General features: G+C 44.4%; 1 protein-coding gene across 1 annotated transcript in view; it reads left to right on the forward strand.

Annotated features, from left to right (window-relative positions):
- The window catches only part of me1 (malic enzyme 1, NADP(+)-dependent, cytosolic), a 643,978-nt gene that overhangs the window by 515,531 nt on the left and 108,220 nt on the right, over nt 1–20,227 (forward strand). Inside the window, exon 11 of the mRNA XM_070885433.1 lies at nt 5,195–5,337. Within this exon, the coding sequence (XP_070741534.1) occupies nt 5,195–5,337 (143 nt within the window). The remainder of the gene's footprint in view (nt 1–5,194; nt 5,338–20,227) is intronic.

A 20,227-nucleotide genomic window follows, 5' to 3' on the forward strand; every position in this document is an offset into this window, starting at 1 on the left:
TAAGTGAATTAGTTAGGATTTATGTTCGGTCAATTTTTTTTTTCAAAAGGGGCGTTCCCAGCCACTTATACCATTTATGCCAATTTAGCCAGAAAAAAGTTGTACTAAACTAACTTAGGGCAGCGTTTGTGTCCACTTTTGTCCGCACAGAAAGACCTTACAGTTAAGGAATCGGCGCAAGTAACAACATTTCAAACACCACGAAGCACCAAACAAAGCACAAGCAGTAATAACCATTCAATACAAAATAAATAAGTGAAGTAAAGAATTAAATTAACAAATAAAAGTACTGAATCAAATCCTACCTTCAACTGAACTATACCGCTGCTGGCCGTGCGGGAGCCCGTTCAGCCAGGGCAAGGTGCAGGATACCGGCAAACCCTTCGACCAGCGCAAGAATCGGGAGAACGCGGCATACCGGGGCTGTAGGAGGGAGGAGTATCAACGGAGAACACGGGGGGTGGTGAGAGGGAGGGAGAAGGCTGAACTCTGCAGGCTTGGGGAGGGGGCAGGGGTGCTGATGAGGAGGGATAGAGAAGTCACATGACTGAAGGGTGGGGGGAGAGAACAAAAAACCTTTGGGTTTCTTACCTTGTTTGGGGAGTGAGAAGAGCTGGGCTGTGCTGCTATTTTGCACCACCTTTAACCTTCGAAAGTTTAAATTTTACTTTAAGGATGGGTGCACTAATCTCAATGCCGCGGGTTATTCAGTAGTTATGCGTCACTGTGCTATGTAGGAGAGAATGATTAAAGCTCATCGCTTCAGGAACATCAGAGCCCGTAGGCTGCTTGGCAGGAGGCGTTACACATCTTGGAGATTTCGAGTCAGGTGTTGTTACCTCGACCTGAGTGAGGCAGATTGTGTCAGAAGGCTGCGTTTCCACAGAGAAGTTGTCCGTGAGATCTGAGAGTTGGTGAGACCACAATTGCAGCCGAGAAGCAGCAGGTGGACTGCCTTGTCTGTTGAAGTGAAGGTTACAGCTGCACTTTCTTTCTTTGCCTCGGGATCGTTTCAAGGTACAACTGGAGATGTGTGCGTCATCTCCCAAGGTGCAATACAGGTCTCCATTCACCAGGTCATGGCTGCACTGTATGAGCAGAGGAATGACTTCATCAAGTTCCCAATGACAGCACAAGCAATGCGTGACAGGCTGTGGGCTTCTGCAGGATTGCTGACTTCCCAAAGGTACAGGGCTGCATTGATTGTACCCACATCGCCTTTGCAAGCACCTGTGGAGGATGCCGAGCAGTTCAGGAACAGCAAAAGCTTCTACTCCATTAATGTGCAGCTCGTGTGTGACGATAAGTATCGCATCATGTCAGTCAATGCAAGATACCTGGCAGCACCCATGATGCGTTCATCCTATGCGACAGCGTTATTTCTGACATATTTGAGCAGCAGCCAGAAGGGCAGAGCTGGCTACTGGGAGACAAAGGGTACGGCCTCGCCATCTGGCTCATGACACCCCTACGTGTAACCCGGACGGAAGCTGGCCATCAATACAAAATATCGCACATTAAGACACGCAGCATCATAGAGAGGACCATTGGCATCTTAAAACAGCGTTTCCGATGCCTGGACCATTCCAGAGGCAACTTGCAATATTCGCCTGAGATGGTCGGTCACTTCACTGTGTGCTGCATGCTGCATAACTTAGCCATCATGAGGCAGCAGCAGCTGATAGTGGAAGAAGACGACCCACCTGCGGTGAGAGTGCCTGATAATGATTTGAAGATGCAGGTGAGGAGCTGGAGGAGGATGATGACGAGGATCAGGAGACCATGCAAGTGCCTGAGGAGGAGGGCGGTCCATCGTGCTCCTTTAACGATTGCTTGAGCTTTGCGCCAGCAGCTCATCCGTGAGCGCTTTACTGATGGTGAGGGCTCAGCGACAACTGTTCCACTTTGACATGTTTATTTTTTGCAGCTGTTCCTAAATGTTGTGTTGTGTTAATGGAATATGATTCAGTTTCAATGTAAAAAATATTTTATTGAAAATTTTAGAATGTACTTCACTTTAGAGTAATAAAATAATTTTTTTATCACTGTACTTTAATATGACTTTAAGATCACTTAAACTTTAAGATCACTTATAAACTTGTAAAGTTACAAAACAATTTCAATGTGAAAAATCTTACGCTCTAAGATCACAAACTTCAAGATCACTTTTTAGGTGCGAAATTAAATAACTTAGAAAATATGAGAACATTTGCAATCTAAAATCACTTTAAAAACTCTAATCACTTACAAGTTGTAAAGTTACAAAACTTACAAAACAATTTACATTTGAAAACAGTTACAAGAGTAAAATCAACAACAACAAAAGCATCAGCAAAGAAAGGCTGCATCCATCTCAAATCCACATCTCGGTGAATGTGCACAGCTTCATGGCGGGGGTGATGTGTGGTAGTGGTGGGGGTGCTTACGGCTTGGGTCTCTACAGAGACGTGGGGATTGCCGTGGGAGTGGCAGTGGATTAGCATGGCTGTGTTCCCTTATTGCAGCAGCAACCTCTCTGATGGCCTATGCCGCCGTCTCGGCTGCCTGTGACATTCCCTCCCTGATGGCCTGTGCTGTCGTTCCCGTTGCCTCTGAAATTTCCTCCCTCATGTCCTGTGTCATTATTGCTATTTCTGCCGCCAGTGCCGTTACCTCATCACCCACCCCACTGACGGTGTTTACGAGTGATCGGGTCTCTATACCCAATGCCATCACCTAAGGCACATCTGTTGCACCCTCCATCTCAGGACAGCGTGGTACATTTCTCCTTGGCCTCGCCCTGGGTCTGTCTCGTCGAACCCCTCCAATGTGAGGTGCAGGCTGGGACGGTGTGGCCTGGGTGTTACAGGCTGCATTCCAGCAGCACTGGGACCCAGAACTTCGGATGATGGAGCATTGAGTGTTCCATACTGCATTCCAGCAGCACTGGGACCCAGAACCTCGGATGGTGGGGCACTGATTGTTCCATACTGCATTCCAGCAGCACTGGCAGGCACTGTCATTTATCTTGCATTATTATATATAACTGTATCCTAACATGCTATACATGACTGTAATAAGATATGACCTGTAACCACCAGCATACCTTACCACCAGGGGTGCACTTGCAAGAGAGAGGTATTTAAGCAGAGGTCTCGGGCAAGTGCAGCATTCCAGAGCTGTGAAATAAAGGTGCAGGTCCAGAGTGACCTTGACTTCACTACATGCCTCGTGTGAATCTCTACTGAGGGGACAGGACTTTACAGGCACAGGCTGGGATGTTGGGGCACTGAATGATCCATACTGCATTCGATCAGCACTGAGAGGCGCAGGCTGGGATGTTGGGGCACTGATTGTTCTATACTGAATTCCAGTAGCACTGGAACCCGCAACCTCTGGACTTTCGAAAGCATCCAATGTCGGACCAAAACTTAAACTACTATGCAGGGACTTGGACGAGCTGAAACCACGGAATGTCGAACCAGACCCTAAAGCACTGTGCAGGGTCTGGGCCGCACTCAAATCATGGAAGTGCTTGGCAACACAAGTTCAAGATTTTTCCCTTCATACCTCTCTATGGCCACCCCCTCCCCCCTACAAAGTTGGTCTGGCTCGCCCGCATCTGAGTAATCTTCTGTATCTTGAGGATTGGCATCAGGTTCTGCAAAATATTACAGAACAATCAAATGGTTAGCAGCAGAGGAGGGGGCAGGATGGGTGGCATGAGTAGGCTCACACATAGCAGGCCAGGCAGCAGGTTGAGTTGAAGGACCACGAGTAATTTTCAGTACTTACCCTCTCACTCGCGTGCAGTACTGATTGCTTTTCTCCAGCTAGGACCCATCAAAGCAGTGACCCTCTGTTCCAAGGGTGTCAGTGGGTGCAGATTTGGCAGGCCTCCTCCTGTTTGAGTTCTTTCCCTTTTGTTGTGGGCCAATTTCTTCTGCAAAGATGAAAGCAACTTGTTAGAGAAGGTGTCTTTCTGCTGGGTGGGACATATACAGCTGGTCACATTTACAGATGCAATTCCATTGACAAATGAAAATATTACTTACACTAACTGCTTGACCAAGGTCCTGCCATTTCTTTTTACACTGCCTTCTATTTCTCGTGGTATTCACCACCGCGCAGTAATCTTCTGCAACTTTGTTCCAACGTTTATTGATTTATTTGGGTGGCACTTTTGTGCGACCTCTGTTGCTCGTATCCAGTTCCTGCCATCTTTCCTCGATTACATTAACTAGTACCTCCACTTCGTGATGCGTGAAATTCTTCATTCTTGGCGCACGGTGTTGCATTGCTCTATTGAATTGACAGTGATTTTTCAAAACACACAATCCTTATTTTGCTTGCAGCAATGAATGATTCTCACCTATGCAGCACTCCTTGTGGAAGTTTAGCAACTGATTTCTTGCAGAGTACTCCAAACAGCACTCCTTTCACTTTCAAAACATCCATCAGGCATCCAAAATTGAGAGGTTCTCCCTTTAAAAATGGTCGATTGCCAATGTTATTGCCCCACTGAGCATGCGCAAACGCTGCAACGCGCATGCGTGTGCTGCCGTTGCACATTCAGGCACTCCGATTAGGCCCCGCCCCCCTGCCGGCTCTGCGTGGCCAGCACGGACCTAGCCCCGCCCCCTTCTGTGTACTGCGCCACGCCACTTCGACAGATGCTGCTGCTTTTGCTCGACAATGTTGGCGGGGGCTCGGAGTTGCGCCGTTTTACCTTTGTGGGGAAATTTGGGCCCATAGACACTTGACTGAGACTTCAGTCCTTATTGGCTATTCAACTTAAGTATCTCTGAGGACTGCAATCATCGACTCTGCCTTGTCTTGTGCAGTCTTGTGTATTCTCTAACATTGCTTGATTCTCTTGGACACCCAACAATAGTACTGGTGTGTGGAACAGTTGGTGCAAATCTAAAATTAAATTTCCTGCTCTCTGGCGAGGTGGGATGACTAGGCATTTCCTACATGAATCATTCATTTTTCAGGGTTCTTTTATGGTTTGGAGTGTAGGAAGTGGCTTATCTTGCATGTAGTTATGTATGGTACTTGGATGAGTTCTGTCCAGTGTCTGTAGGAAAGTGTTCTTGGCTCCCAGTGCTGACCTTTATAATAATATCTTGTTCCTTGCATTTTCCATTGGCGTGCGAACAGGTACATGGAAACAGAATCCTTTGCAGTGATTTTATTTGATTGTGTCTTCCAGGAGTTTCTGCAATTGCTGGTGCATTTACTGAACAGATCATCAAAGACATGGCGAGCTTCAATAAGCATCCAATTATATTTGCTTTGAGCAATCCAACCAGCCAAGCAGAGTGCACTGCTGAGCAATGTTACCACCTGACTGAGGTATTGTATCCAATTTATAAATATAACTTTACTTTCTGATGTAATTAGGAACAGGTGTATACTATTTAGCCCTTCGAACCTGTTCCATCATTCAGTGAGAACATGGCTGATGTGAGGCCGAACTCCATATACCTGCCTTTGCTCCATATCCCTTAATATCTTTGGTTAACAAAAGTTTATCAATCACAGATTTCAAATTAACAATTTATCTAGCATCAATTGCGATTTGCAGAAGAGAGTTCCAAACTTCTACCATCCTTTGGGCCCAAATTTCCACAACCCCTTTTTCTGGCGCGCACTCGCGAGGTGTGCTGACTTTGTGCGCTCAAAACGGCGCCAAAAAACTTACTAAAGATTCTGGCCACTCTGCTGTGTGTCCTGGGTCCTGGCATGGCATTTCTTGTGGAGTGGGGGGGCAGAGCTACAGCCCTGCGCCGAAAACTGTCGGCAGCTGCGTGCATGCGCAATAGCTCCTCGCCCTCCCAGCGTGTCCTGCAGGATGTGAGCCGGACCTGATGCTTGCCACCCCTATCCCGGGCCGCGTGCCCTGCCACACAGGCCGGCCGCTGCCTTTCCGGGAGCTGTAAGAAACAGGTTGGTGCAGGGAGACTTTTGATCGGGGAGGGGGGGGGGGGGGGGGGGGAGGTGGAGGAGGAAAGAGTTTTGATCCCGGGGGGAGGAGAGGGGAAAGAGTTTTGATGGGGGTGGTGGGAAGAGGAGAGTTTTGATGGTGAGGGGGGGGGAGATAACTGTGCAGCCAATAATTTTAATGAGCTTACTCAAAACTTTCCTTAACCCTGTTGATGAAAATATTTTCCTCCGAGCAGGAGGTACTTCTATTTTTTATTTGGATATTTAAAAAAAAGTTATGTAAATATGTTTTGTCTCTTTACTACTTCCATGAATGCTTCTGTTATATAGTAAATTAACTTTGCGAAGTTTGTCAGTCCTGTATAGCTGTTTGATCTTATTCACATTCTTTAGTCAAGTCATTAAGTACCTACCTGCGCTGATTTCTTACCTCTCCGCAAGGGTTTTCTGTGCTGCCACAAGTGGCCACATACGCTGGCCTAAGTTAGTTTGGAGCAACTATTAGCTGTCCAAACTGGCTTAAATGGCCAAAACAGTTGGTAACGCCCCCTTTGGGGGAAAAAAAACGAAACTAAAAAAAATCCTAACTAACTCACTTACACTGGCGCAAATTAAATGTGCAGAATGGGGATTTTTAAGAAATCAAGTTGCTCTTTTTAAAAAAAAACAGCAACTCCTGGGCAAATTTGGGCCCTTAGTGTGTAGAAGTGTTGCCTAATTTCACTCCTAAAAGGACTGGCTCTAATTTTTAGAATATGTCCCCTAGTCCTAGTCTCTCCAACCAGCAGAAATTGTTTCTCTTTCTACCCTATCTGTTCCATTTAATATCTTGAAATCTTCAATCAAATCATCCCTTAACCATCTAAATTCCAGGGAATACAATCCTACTTTGCGTCGTGTCTCCTTGTAACTTAACCCTGGAGTCTGGTTATCATTCTGATAAACCTACATTGCACTCCCTCCAAGGCCAATATATCCTTTCTGGGGTAACTGCTCAAAATACTCCAGGTGTGTTCTAACCAGGTCTTTGTATAATTGTAGCATAACTTCTACCCCCTTGTAATCTAGTCCTTTTAGATATAAAGACCAGCATTCCATTCGTCTTTTTGAGTATTTTCTCTACCTGGACCCCACTGCCTCCCAGTTTCTTTGGGTTTCCACTGCATTTAGCTTTTCATCATTTAGAAAGTACTCTGTTCTATCCTTTTAGGTCCAAAGTGGATGACCTCACATTTGCCTACATTGAAATCCATTTGCCACAGTTTTGCCAATTCACTTAATCTATCAATATCTTTTTGTAATTTTATGCTTTCATCTATCAATGCCTATCTTTGGGCCCAAGTTTCCGTCTCTGTAAAAACGGCACACTTCCATAAGGTGCGCCGACTTTCTGGAATAAAAAGGGCGCCGAAAACTTACCTTGTGATTCTGCGAGCTCCTCAGAACGTCTTCGTGCTCGGTGTGGCGCAGCACAAGGGGTCGGGGGCGGAGCCAGGTCCTGGCGCTGAAAACAGTGTCGGACTTCTGCACATGCGAGCTAGAGTGTGTGCGCATGTGCAGTAGCCCCTCGCCCCTGAGGCTGCGGCGGAGTTGTCTGAAGCACGCCGGCCCGAGCCCTGGCCGAATGGGTTCCCCGGGTGAAGATCGGGACTCAGGCCTCCCTCCCGTTCAGCCTGTTTTCCCCCACCCCCCCACCCACGCACCCTCCCGTTCAGCCCCCCCTTGCTGTCAGAAACAGCCACTGACAGAGAGAGGGAGACACACACTGGGGGGGGAAGGGGGGAGGCCCCAGCACACTGTTGGCGGGCTCCCGCTGCTGCAGTCGATGAGTAAAAACTTGATATTTTTTATTTTTTTAATATTTTAATATTTTTGGTTGATTTATTAATTTATTTATTATTAATAATGGCTCTTTATTTGTAAAAGTGAAGTGTTTAATGTTTGTAAACCCCCCTTCTCCCCCCCCCCCCATCTCTATTTCCCTACGCCTAATTTCTAAAGTGTAGGCAAGGTTTTTCTGAGCGTACAAAAATCTACACTCACTCCATTCTAAGTTAGTTTGGAGTAAGTTTTCGCTGCCTAAACTTGAAAAACAGGCGTAAGTGGCTGGACACACCCCCTTCTGAGAAAAAAAATCTGTTCTAAAATGAAACTATTCTAACTCACTAGAACTGGAGCAAACAAAATGCCGAGATTTGCAATTTCTAAGATGCTCCATTCTAAACTAGTTGCTCCCAAAAAATAGAAGCAACTCAGGCTGAAACTTGAGCCCATTGTGTCATTGGCAAATTTAGATATGTGGCTTTCTATCCCTTTATCCAAGTTGTTAACAAATATTGTGAATGGTTGAGGTCCCAACACAGATCACTGTGCGACACCATTAGTCACATCCTGCCAATTAGAGTACCTACCCATTATCCCTACTCTTTGCCTCCTGCCTCTCAGCAATTCCCTAACCAGGTCAATAATTTGCCTTCAATTCCATGGGCTTCAATCTTCGTTAACAGTCTCTTATGAGGGACTTTTCAAATGCCTTCTAGAAGTCCATAAAAAAACATCCATAAACATTCCCCTGTTTATTACTTGAGTCACCTCTTCCAAAAATTCGATCAGATTCATCAGGCATGACCTACCTTTTACAAATCCATGCTGGCTCTTTGATCTTCATATAGACTGGACAAATCAAATTGATAAAGGTAGTCTGGAGGACGAGTTCATGGAATGCATTCGGGACAGTTTCCTGGAACAAAATACATCATGGAACCTGTTGTGTATGGAGAAAGAGTCAGGCTGAACACTGAGTTCGAAGTAAAGTATGACCTTAGTCTATTATTGCAGGTCTCCAGAGTGCCTCTCCAACCTGTGAAGCCTCCTTAAATACCTGTGCTCCCAAGGGATTATGGGATCCCAGGGGATGAGCCCTCTGGTGGCTGTACAGAGTAAATACAAGTATACATATATAACAACACCGCTCTCTTTCCCCCCCCCCCCCCCCAAAGTCAATAGTGTAACTATTTACAATGTGAGTCGATCTGGGGCCCTTCTTGCCCTGGTTGATCGTCTCGGTGTGATAGCTGGTGTTGTTGAATCACTTGTTGGGCCTTGCTTGGGCTGCCTGGTGTGTTGGGCCCTGCAGGGCTGCTGTGGATGATGGGTTCTGCTTTGTGCTCAACTGTGGCGCTGATTGCTACTGGTGTGTATGTTGGGGATTCAAAAAAGGTAGGGTCCAAGGTGGGTTGCTCAGGATAGTCCATGAATCTGAGTTTGATTTGGTCCAAGTGTTTCTGGTGAATTAGTCCATTTGAAAGTTTGACCCGAAACACCCTGCTCCCCTCTTTGGCCACGATGTGACATGTTTGATCCCGTTATGGGTCATGAATTCTTTGAACTCGGCACTGGTAAAACATGGCCCGTTGTCGCTCATCAGGACATCGGCTAGGCCGTGTGTGGCACACATGGCCTGCAGGCTTTCAGTAATGGCAGCATACGTGCTAGCCGACATTGTCTCTCATTCAATCCTCTTGGAGTACGCGTCTACAACCACAAGGAACATTTTACCCAAGAACCGGCCTGCATAGTCGACGTGTACCCTAGACCATGGTTTGGAGGGCCAAGACCATAAACTTAGCGGCTCCTCCCTGGGTACATTGCTTAACTGCGCGCATGTATTACATCTGTGAACACAGGACTCTAAGACCGCATCGATACCGGGTCACCACATGTGGGATCTGGCTATCGCTTTCATCATTACGATGCCTGGGTGGGTACTGTGGAGGTAATTGATGAAGGTTTCTCTGCCATTCTTGGGGACTACTACTTGATTGCCCCACAGATGGCAGTCTGCCTGTATCGACATTTCATCTTTGTGCCGCTAGAACGGCTTTATCTCTTCCTGCATTTCCACTGGGACACTGGACCAGCTCCTGTGAAGCACACAGCTTTTGACTAGAGATAATAAGGGGTCCTGGCTTGTCCAGGTTTTGATCTGCCGGGCAGTAATGGGTGTCTGCTCACACTCAAATGCTTCCATAACCATGGCTAGATCTGCGGGCTGCTCCATTTCCACCCCTGTGGTGGGTCATGGCAGCCTACTGAGAGCATGGGCGTAGTTTTCTGTGCCTGGCCTGTGGCGGATGGTGTAGTTGTATGCGGACAACTTGAGCATCCATCTCTGGATGCGGGCTGATGCGTTTGTATTTATCCCCTTACTCGGAGAACAGGGATATAACTGGCTTATGGTCAGTTTCCAATTCGAATTTTAGCCCAAACAGGTAATGATGCATTTTCTTTACCCCATAGACACATGGTAACGCTTCTTTCTCAATCATGCTGTAGGATCTCTCAGCCTTACAGACTCCTGGATGCATAAGTAATCAGTTGCAGTTTCCGGAAATCATTAGCTTGTTGCAAAACACACCCGACGTCATATGACGACGCAACACATGCTAGTATCAAACGCTTACATGGATCATACAACAAAAGCAATTTGTTTGAGCATAACAATTTTCTAGCTTTTACAAAGGCATTTTCTTGGCTTTTGCCCCAAACCCATTCGTCCCCTTTTCGTAGTAAGACATGCAGTGGTTCTAACAGTGTGCTGAGACCCGGTAAGAAGTTACCAAAGTAATTCAAGAGTCCCAGAAATGACCGCAGCTCCATCACGTTCTGTGGCATCGGTGTGTTCTTGATTGCCTCCGTCTTCGCGTTGGTGGGCCTGATGCCGACCGCCGCAATCCTCCTTCCCAGGAACTCCACTTCAGGTGCCAGGAAAACGCATTTGAGCATTTTAGCCTGAGCCCCACGTGGTTGAGTCGACTAAGAACCTCCTCCAGGTTCTGCAGATGCTCGACTGTGTACCGACCTGTGACCAAGATGTCGTCCTGGAAGACCACGGTGTGCAGGGCTGACTTCAGTAAGCTTTCCATGTTTCTCTGCAATATCGCCGCCGCCGATCGGATTCCAAATGGGCATCTGCTATAAACAAAAAGACCTTTGTGCGTGTTGATGCAGGTGAGGGCCTTGGATGATTCTTCCAGTTCCTTTGTCATGTAGGCGGAAGTCAGATCCAGCTTTGTGAACGTTGTTGGTAATGGGTATTGGTCCTGCAGGGAGAAACGATTGATAGTTACTTTGTAATCGCCACAGATTCTGACTGTGCAATCTCCCTTGAGGACTGGGACGATGGGACTGGCCCACTCGTTGAACTCGATCAGGGAAATGATGCCCTCTCAATGCAGCCGGTCTAGCTCGATCTCTACCCTTTCTCTCATCATGTTCGGTACTACGCTCACCTAGTGAAGGATGGGTTGCGCCCCCGTAATTAGGGGGATCTGCACTTTTGCTCCTTGGAATTTCCCGATTCCTGGTTCGAACAGCGAAGGAAATTTGTTTAAGACCTGGGCACACGAAGTGTCGTCAGCGGGCTCAGTTCCAGCATATCTTTCCCAGCCAGCTCCTGCCGAACAACGTGGGACCATTACCCGGTACCACCCAGAGTGGTAGCTTGTGCACCGCTCCATCGTAGGAGAACTTTATGGCAGCACTGCCGATTTACAGGAATCAGTTCTTTGGTGTAAATTCTTAGTTTCGTGTGAACTTGAGTTAAGACTGGCCTGGAAGGTCTTGTTGCACCACAACCTTTCGAAGGTCTTTTTGCCCATGATGCACTGGCTTACACCCGTGTCCAGCTCCATTGACACTGGGAGCCCATTTAGTTTAACATTCAGCCTTATCGGGGGACAATTCGTGGTGAATGTGTGCACCCCACGTACCTCTGCCTCCTCGATCTGAGGCTCTGGTTCGTCGTGATCCTCCGTGGATCTGTCCTCCTCTGCAACATGGTGGTTTGCAGTTTTAACAGACTTTGCAGCTCACTTACACACTCATTGGAGGTGTCCCATTGTTCCACAACCCTTGCAAACGTACTCTTTGAATCGGCATGAATGGAAACGATGATCACCCCTGCAGTGCCAACAAGGTGTTAATGGCCTTGCATTCATCACCCTTGATGGCGGACTCTGAGACACCTGCGGACGTGTAGCTGTATGTGTGACCTGCCCTGTACGTTACGATTCGAAAACTTCATCACTTTGTTCACAGTACTTGTAGCAGCACTTGTGTGCTCAGAGATTTGCTTCATATTGTCACTGGTGGCAATGAACGCCTGGGCTATCGCTGTGGCCTTACTCAAGGTTGGAGTCTCTACAGTCAAAAGTTTGCGAAGTATGGTTTTGTGGCCAATGCCAAGTACGAAAACGTCTGAGCACGTGCTCCAAATGTCCTTCAAATTCACAATGTTCTGCAAAGTGTCTGAGCTTGGTGACATAACTTGCCACTTCCTGGCCTTCAGACCTTTTTGTAGGTGTAGAACCGGTACCTCGCCATCAGAACGCTTTCCTTCGGGTTCAGATGCTCTTGGACCAGTGTGCACAAATCTTCGTACGATTTCTCCGTGGGTTTTGCTGGAGTGAACAGATTCTTCATGAGGCCATATGTTGGTGCCCCACAGACGGTGTGGAGGATCGCCCTTCGTTTGGAAGCGCACTTTTCCCCATCTAGCTCGTTGGCCACGAAGTATTGGTCCAATTTCCCAATCATCTCCCTCCGAGAATCTCTCTAGGATGCCCACTGTTCTCTGCATCTTTGGGTTCGCTATCTGCATCTCATCGCCAGTTGTTGTGTATGGGAAAGAATCAGGCTGAACACTGAGCTCGATGTAAAGTGTGACTTTAGTCTTTTATTGCAAGTCTCCAGAGTGCGTCTCCAATCTGTGAAGGCTCCTTAAATACCTGTGCTCCCAAGGGATTATGGGATCCCTTGGGACTCCAAGAAATGAGCCCTCTGGTGGCTGTGCAGAGTAAATACAAGTTTACATATAGAAACATAGAAAATAGGTGCAGGAGTATATAACAGAACCAACCAGGGAACAGGCTATTTTTGATCTTGTATTGTATAATGAAACAGGGTTAATTCGCAATCTTCTAGTAAAGAATCCTCTGGGGCAGAGTGATCATAATACGATAGAATTTCAGATTACTTTTGAGAGTGACTTGCCCAAGTCCGAAATGAGAGTCTTAAAACTTAAATTAAGCCAGTTACATGGGTATGAAGGGAAAGTTGGCTAAGGTAGATTAGAAAAATAGATTAAAAGATATGGCACTAGATAAGCAGTGGCTAGCATTTAAAGAAATATTTCATCATTCTCCACAAAGATGCATTCCATTGAGAAATAAAAACGCCACAGGAAAAGTGATACATCCATAGCCATCTAACGAAGTTAAGGATAGCATTAGATTGAAAGCAGAAGCTTATAATGTTGCGAAGAATAATAGTAAGCCCGAGCGTTTCAAAAACCAGCAAAGATGACCAAAAAATTAATTAAAAGGGGAAAAAAATAGACAGAGAAAACTAGCAAGAAATATCAAAACAGATTGTAAGAGCTTCTACAAGTATGTAAAAATGAAGAGAATAGCAAAAGTAAACATTGGTTTGTTCGAGACTGAGGCAGGAGAAATTATTATGGGGAATAAGGAAATGGCAGAAATGTTAAACAAATATTTTGTATCTGTCTTCACAATAGAAGATGCAAAAAGCATACCTAAAATGGTGGGGAACCAAGTGTCTCATGAGGGTGAGGAACTTAATGTAATTAATATAAGTAGAAAAAAAGTACTAGAGTAACTAATGGGACTAAAAGCTGACAAATCCCCTGGACCTGACGACCTATGTCCTAGATTTCTAAAACAGGTGGCTACAGAGATGGTGGATGCATTGGTTTTGATCTTTCAAAATTCACTAAATTCTAGAATGGTCCCAGTGGATTAGCTGGTAGCAAATGTAACACTGCTATTCAAGAAAGGAGGGAGAGAGAAAATAGCAAACTACAGGCCAGTTAGCATCAGTTAGCATCAGTCATCGGCAAAATGATGGAATCCACTGTTAAGGAAGTGGTATCAGGAGACTTAGATAATCTTAACCTGATTAGGCAGAGTCAGCATGGTTTTATGAAAGGGAAATCATGTTTGACATATTTATTTGTTTTTTGAGGATGTAACTAGCAGGGTAGATAAAGAGGAACCAATGAATATAGTATTTTTGAATTTCCAAAAGGCATTCAATAAGGTGCCACATAACAGCTTATTACACAAGATAAGGGCTCATGGGATTGGAGGTAATGTATTAACATGGATAGAGGATTGGTTAACGGACAGAAAACAGAGTGGGGATAAACGGGTCTTTTTCAGGTTGGCAGGCTGTAACCAGTGGGGTGTTGCAAGGATCAGAGCTGGGGCCTCAGCTATTTACAATCTATATTAATGACTTAGATGAAGGGACCGAGTGTAATGTATCCAAGTTTGCTGATGATACAAAGCTAGGTGGGACTGTAATCTCTGAGGAGAACACAAAGCGTCTGCAAAGGGATATAGATAGACTGTGAGTGGGCAGTAAAGGGGCAGATCGAGTATAATGTAGGATAATGTGAGGTTATTCACTTTGGTAGAAAGAATAGAAAAACAGAATCTTTTTTAAATGGTGAGAAACTTTTAAATGTTGGTGTTCAGAGATTTGAGTATCCTTGGGCAAGAAATGCAGAAAGCTAGTATGCAGATACAGCAAGCAATAAGGAAGGCAAATGGCATGTTGTCCTTTATTGCAAGGGGGATGGAGTATAAGAGTAAGGAAGTCTTACTACAATTGTACAAGGCCTTGGTGAGACCAGACCTGGAGTACCGTGCACAGTTTTGGTCTCCTTATCTAAGGAAGGAATATACTTGCCTTGGAGGCGGTACAACGGAGGTTCACTAGATTGATTCCTGGGATGAGGGGGCTGCCTAATGATGAGAGATTGTGTAGAATGGGCCTATACTCTCTGGAGTTTAGAAGAATGAGGGGTGATCTCATTGAAACAGACAAGATTCTGAAGGGGATTGAAAGGGTATATGCTGAGAGGTTGTTTCCCTGGAAGAAGGTGTGTCTAGAACTAGGAGGTACAGTCCCAGGATATGGGGAAGGCCATTTAAGACAGAGATGAGGAATTTCTTCACTCAGGATTGTGAATCTTTAGATTTCTCTGCCCCAGAGGCCTGTGGATGCTGAGTCTCTGAATATACTCAAGGCTGAGATAGATATATATTAGGAGTCATGGGGAATCAAGGAATATGGAGATCGGGTGAGAAAGTGGAGCTGAGGTCAATGATCAGCCATTATCTTGTAAGGCGCAGCAGGCTCTATGGGTCATGGGGCCTACTACAGCTCCTCTTATGTTATGATCAGCTGAAAATTTTCAAGGTATTAAGTCACCCAATTCTTAATTATAGAATCAAGTAAATTTCCGACAACAGATGTTAGGCTAACTGATTTATCCTAGTTTCCCCCTCTCAACATTTTTAAATAGCGGAATGACATTCACAATTTTCTAATCTAAAGAATGGTTTCTGAATCAAGAAAACTTTGGAGGATTATAGTTAGAGTATCTGCAATATGCTCACCTGCCTTTAAATTCAGGGATGGAAACTCTCTGGTCCTGGCGATTTGTCACTCTTCAGTGTCATTATTTTCTTCATTACTGTTATTTTGCTTACGGTAATTTTGTTGAGTCCCTGTCCCTGATTCAATATTAATTTCCTTGGGCTATCTAGCATGCTATTCTCTTCCTCTACTGTCACACCCTCCAAGTTGAAATTGTATCTGCGGTGGCTACGCACCCTAACCTGTCCTTCAGCTCTAATGTTTTACTCACATCTTTCTTCTTTTTCTCTCCTGGTTTTTATCATTTTACATTTTCATTTTCCCTTTACCTGTAGTGCCTAAAGCACAATTTCTGACTCACCCTACTCTCTTCCCTTTCATTTGTTTTTGAACTATTATTTCTGCTACATTTTCCACCTGAGCCCACATCCATCATTTACCAGTTTAAAGTCCTTGTGACTGCCCTACTTATCCTTTCTGCTAGGACCCTGCTCCCAGACTGGTTCATGTGGAGCCTGTCCCAATGGTACAATTCCTTCCTGTCCCAATACTGCTGCCAGTGCCCCATGAGCCCCCATGAGCCACGTGTTCACCTCCCTAATCTGCTTATCCCTACACCAATTTGTGCATGGCTTGGGTAATAATCCAGAGATTATAACCCTTTCAGTCCTGTTCTTTAATTTAGCTCCTAGTTCCTGGTACTCCCCAAATAGGACCCCTTTTGTCCAATCTTCCCTATGTTGTTGGTCCACATGGTATCCTTCCCCTTCCCTCTCCAATATCCTTTCAAACCAGTTTGATATGTCACTCACTGTGGATCCAGGGAGGCAACATACCATATGGGACTCTCAATCTTGCTTATATGGGATGCTTTCTTTCACCCTAATTATTGAATCCCCTACAACTACCACACTATGCTCCCCCCGCACCCCCCCCCTTTGGACAGCCTCCTGCTCCAAGGTGCCATGGTCCGCATTCTGGCTGTCCTTCTGACGGTCTTTATCCTTATCCTCACAGGTAGCAAGCACATTATACCTGTTGAATAAGATCAGTATCTGCCAATCCTCCTTCTCTATCTCACCTGGGATCCCCTTACTCTGCACACTATCGGTCACACCAACCCCGTTCTGAACCTGCACCTCTCTGAAGTGTGACCGAAGTTTGGAGCAAACTGTCCAGATACTGCTCCCTTCTCCCTTATATGTCAGAGTTTCTCCAACTTGTACTCCAGCTTAATGACTCTGAGCTGGAGAGATTCAAGATGGAGACATCTACTGCAAATGTGTTCGCTCAGGACAGTTTCGTTGTCGACATTATCCCACATACTGCAGTCCAAATACACAACCTGCTCTGCCATATCAATCGAGAGTATTTATACTATTTAAATCTAAAGTTTTTTTTCTTATTTTTTACACACTAACCAGCACTAAGCACTAAATCACTGGAAAACAAAGTTTCACCAGTCTAAACTTACACTGAAATATCTCTAGTAAACTTGAACATTGACATAATTACTGTTAACTTTGTGCACTCATCATTGTTTTTAAAAAAAAAACTTATTTGAATGCTACTATATTGGTTATTGTGATTGGTTTACAAAATGCAACCCCTGAGGAACACAAATTCCAGGGTGAGGATTTGAAAGGTGACGCCTGAAAATGATTGCGTTTTATAAATGCTTGTCGTCATGATTTTGTGTTGCCCAGGAGGATAGAATTAATTCAGACTAACATTTAAATTTTTTGTTTGATAATGGCTTTACTTTACTGATTGATTGTGTTTAAAAGTACTTAATATTAGCACTAAATGTTGTCTCGCTCAGAACTTCAGAACCAGCAAACAATATCCCTATTTTAGAAAAAAGTATTGCAGCTGTGTGATGTTGGTGATATATTCTTGTTGCCAACTACATTTTGATCCTAAGGACTAAATTGTCTCAGTTTCTGTGCAGTAAATGTGACACCATTATCTTCCCGAGAACTCTGCAGAATTCCAACACATTGATTCAAGTACTTGCTGTGGAGGTGCCATGGTTAATATTTATTCAGCAGTGCAAACACTGAGTTTTGTACTATTGCAGCTGAAGGCATAAAGTGAGAGTTCAGGTTTTATTTTTTGCAAGAAAGCCATTTCTAAGCCAGTAAAGCCATTTACATGTAACTGCACATTTCAAACTGTATATTTAGACTCCAGCATAGTCTTTGTTGCTGATTCTTAATGGACAGGAAAGTTTTTAGCATTTTTACTACATCTTATAGAATTAGTATAATTTTGTAGCATAGAAACACTATAAATATTCTGTTCTTCAATGAAATGCTTTCAATGAACATACTTGAAAAGTATATTTTCTGTTAGTTAGTGATGTTTCAAAAACACTGGCCCGGATTTTACGGGGCCTATGACTGCACACACAATCATAAGTGCCCCGCAAGTCCCGGCTTTCCGCATCTGCTGTGCATGCTCGAAAACCCGGAACTTGCGATCTGTCAACTTTCAGCTTGACAGACCATCCGCATGTGCAGGAAATGGACATCCATTGGTGGAGAGTTGGGCTATTTACATAATTACTGTCCAGCGAATGCCCACAAAACTCTTACGCCTGGTAAAAGCAGCCGTAGGGCCACCTTTTACCAGTGTACGTTTTGAAATAAATGTTAAAATACATTTTTTTAAATCATTTAAGCATTCAAAAATGTTTAAAATTAGTTTATTTTTGGCCCCTTTTAAAAAAAAAAATGTATACATTTATTTTTCAAAAAATTAAATTTTTGTTTTAAATGTTTAATTAAATTGTATTTTAATTAATTGTGACTGATTTATTTTTATTTGCCTAGTGTGAAAGTGTTTTTTATGTCATTCCTATTGTGCTTCTGGGGATTCGGTACGTAAATGGAATCATGAGCATAATGGGAATCCCTTTTTGATTGGTTGGGCCGGCCCACATGATCCCAGGGTCACTTTCGAACCGCCTGGGCTATGTCGGCCTTTATGCAGGTGTACGCCTACAGGCCCAGGACTGCAAGAGTCCGAAGATGTGGAGGCATCAGGTTGGTGCGTATTTTTCTTGCGAATCGGAGATGTCCAATCACAATTTCAGGTCCACTAAGTATTATGAAAAAGAAACCGCTAAATTGATCTGGGGAAGGGGGAATTAAACTAAGTAGATAGCTCTTTAAGCGGCTGTATGGCCTCTTTCTGTACTGTAAAGTTCAGTGTATTTTAAATGTCTTTGAGTTCAACAATAATATTCTTGATTTTCTACTAGAACATATTTTGTCCTTTTTTAAAAAAAAAAAAAAATCTCTTGCAAATCTAAAATTGCGTACAATTTGCCAGAAACAGGAAACATTACATTCTTTGTTTAAAATGGAATTTGTGCAGTTAGGAATTTTTTAATACGCCGCAGACAACTTTACTTGTTGAGGTGCAATTGGGCTGTGTCAGCTGCCTTGAGTGTACAACTGTCTGTCAGCAGCCATTCTTCCTTTGTGTGTTTATACAAGTGAAAGATTGACCTGGTTGCGTTATGTCATTCTTTTCATTTAAAAAAAAGTAATGCTGCACCTTAGTCCAAAATGGACTGTGGGAGCTAGGAAGCAGAAGAAAATGATGAGCAATGGATTTAAACTTCAAAGTAAAAGTTCTCTATGACGCAAACATCTCTCACACAGTAGGACCTTGTCCAATCTTTGTTCTGGGGAATCGCATTTAATTTGTCCGAAGTATTTTGCATGCGAGTTCCTGCTCCCATCTTGTTTAAAAACAGCCCATGGGGGGACCTTTTTCCCTCAATGCAGAACACTGAGCCTTGGATTTGCTCTTGGATCCAGCCTCATAATTAGAGCAAGGGAGCACAATCCAACCATTTGGTCCCTGCTATTAAGCCCAAGACGTTTGGATTTGAGCGGTCTAGAGATAGTCAACAATCTTCATTTCAAGGTCACTAACCTGCCTTTGTTCGGAGGGGATAATATGTTACATCACTTATGGGATACCCTCATTACCAAGAGTTTAGCATCCGAAAAAGTAAATCTCTCATTTAGGGGCCAACTAATATGTACTGCTCAAGATACAGGATTTTGCTTCCATTTACTTAATTGTACCCAAAACATTCAGGCAGCCTGCGATCCATTTTGGATCTAAAAAAATTCCTGGACTCAGAAATCTAAGTTGTTTGCAATTTTGCACATTGTAAGGGTATGGGGACAGTGTCCAGCAGTGAGATTTATCTCTGACTGCTCTAGCTAAGAGCAGGCACACAATCAATGGACCAAATGGTGAAATGGGACTTGAGTTCTACCCCTGGAGCAATGCATCTCAAGATCCTGTTTATGTTCCCCGCCCCCAACATTAGAGGAAAGCATCTACCGCACAGTCGAGCTTTATCTGGATATTAAGACTTGTGGCAGTTACTACCTGTCTGGTCCCAATGTATTTGAGGGGCTCAGTTAAACTTGTTCAGGTGATGGTCCTTTTCCCCGACAAGGTTGCGAACTGTAGTTGGAGGTTTCATCAGAACCTCCCACTCCCACCTTCCTGCCATTGTCATCTGACTCCTCCATCAACATGACCTATTGCCTTCCCATGCCAATTGGAAAGTGAACAGACTCTGACATACCCGATTTGATGACTTTTAATTGTCAGATGGTCTTTTTTTCCCCATCTCTGGATCTTATGCCCTTATGATTTTTCACCAGGTGGCTCGCAGCAGTGTCCTGGAGATTACAGGGCAATCCAGGAGATTTTGCAACCTTATTCTTTTAATTGGTTTTTATGGACAGTGAAATTTTTATTTTCTATCTCTATCCATATGTATTCTTAATGCAACCCC

Source organism: Pristiophorus japonicus, chromosome 7, assembly GCF_044704955.1.
Source record: "Pristiophorus japonicus isolate sPriJap1 chromosome 7, sPriJap1.hap1, whole genome shotgun sequence".
NCBI lineage: Eukaryota > Metazoa > Chordata > Chondrichthyes > Pristiophoridae > Pristiophorus > Pristiophorus japonicus.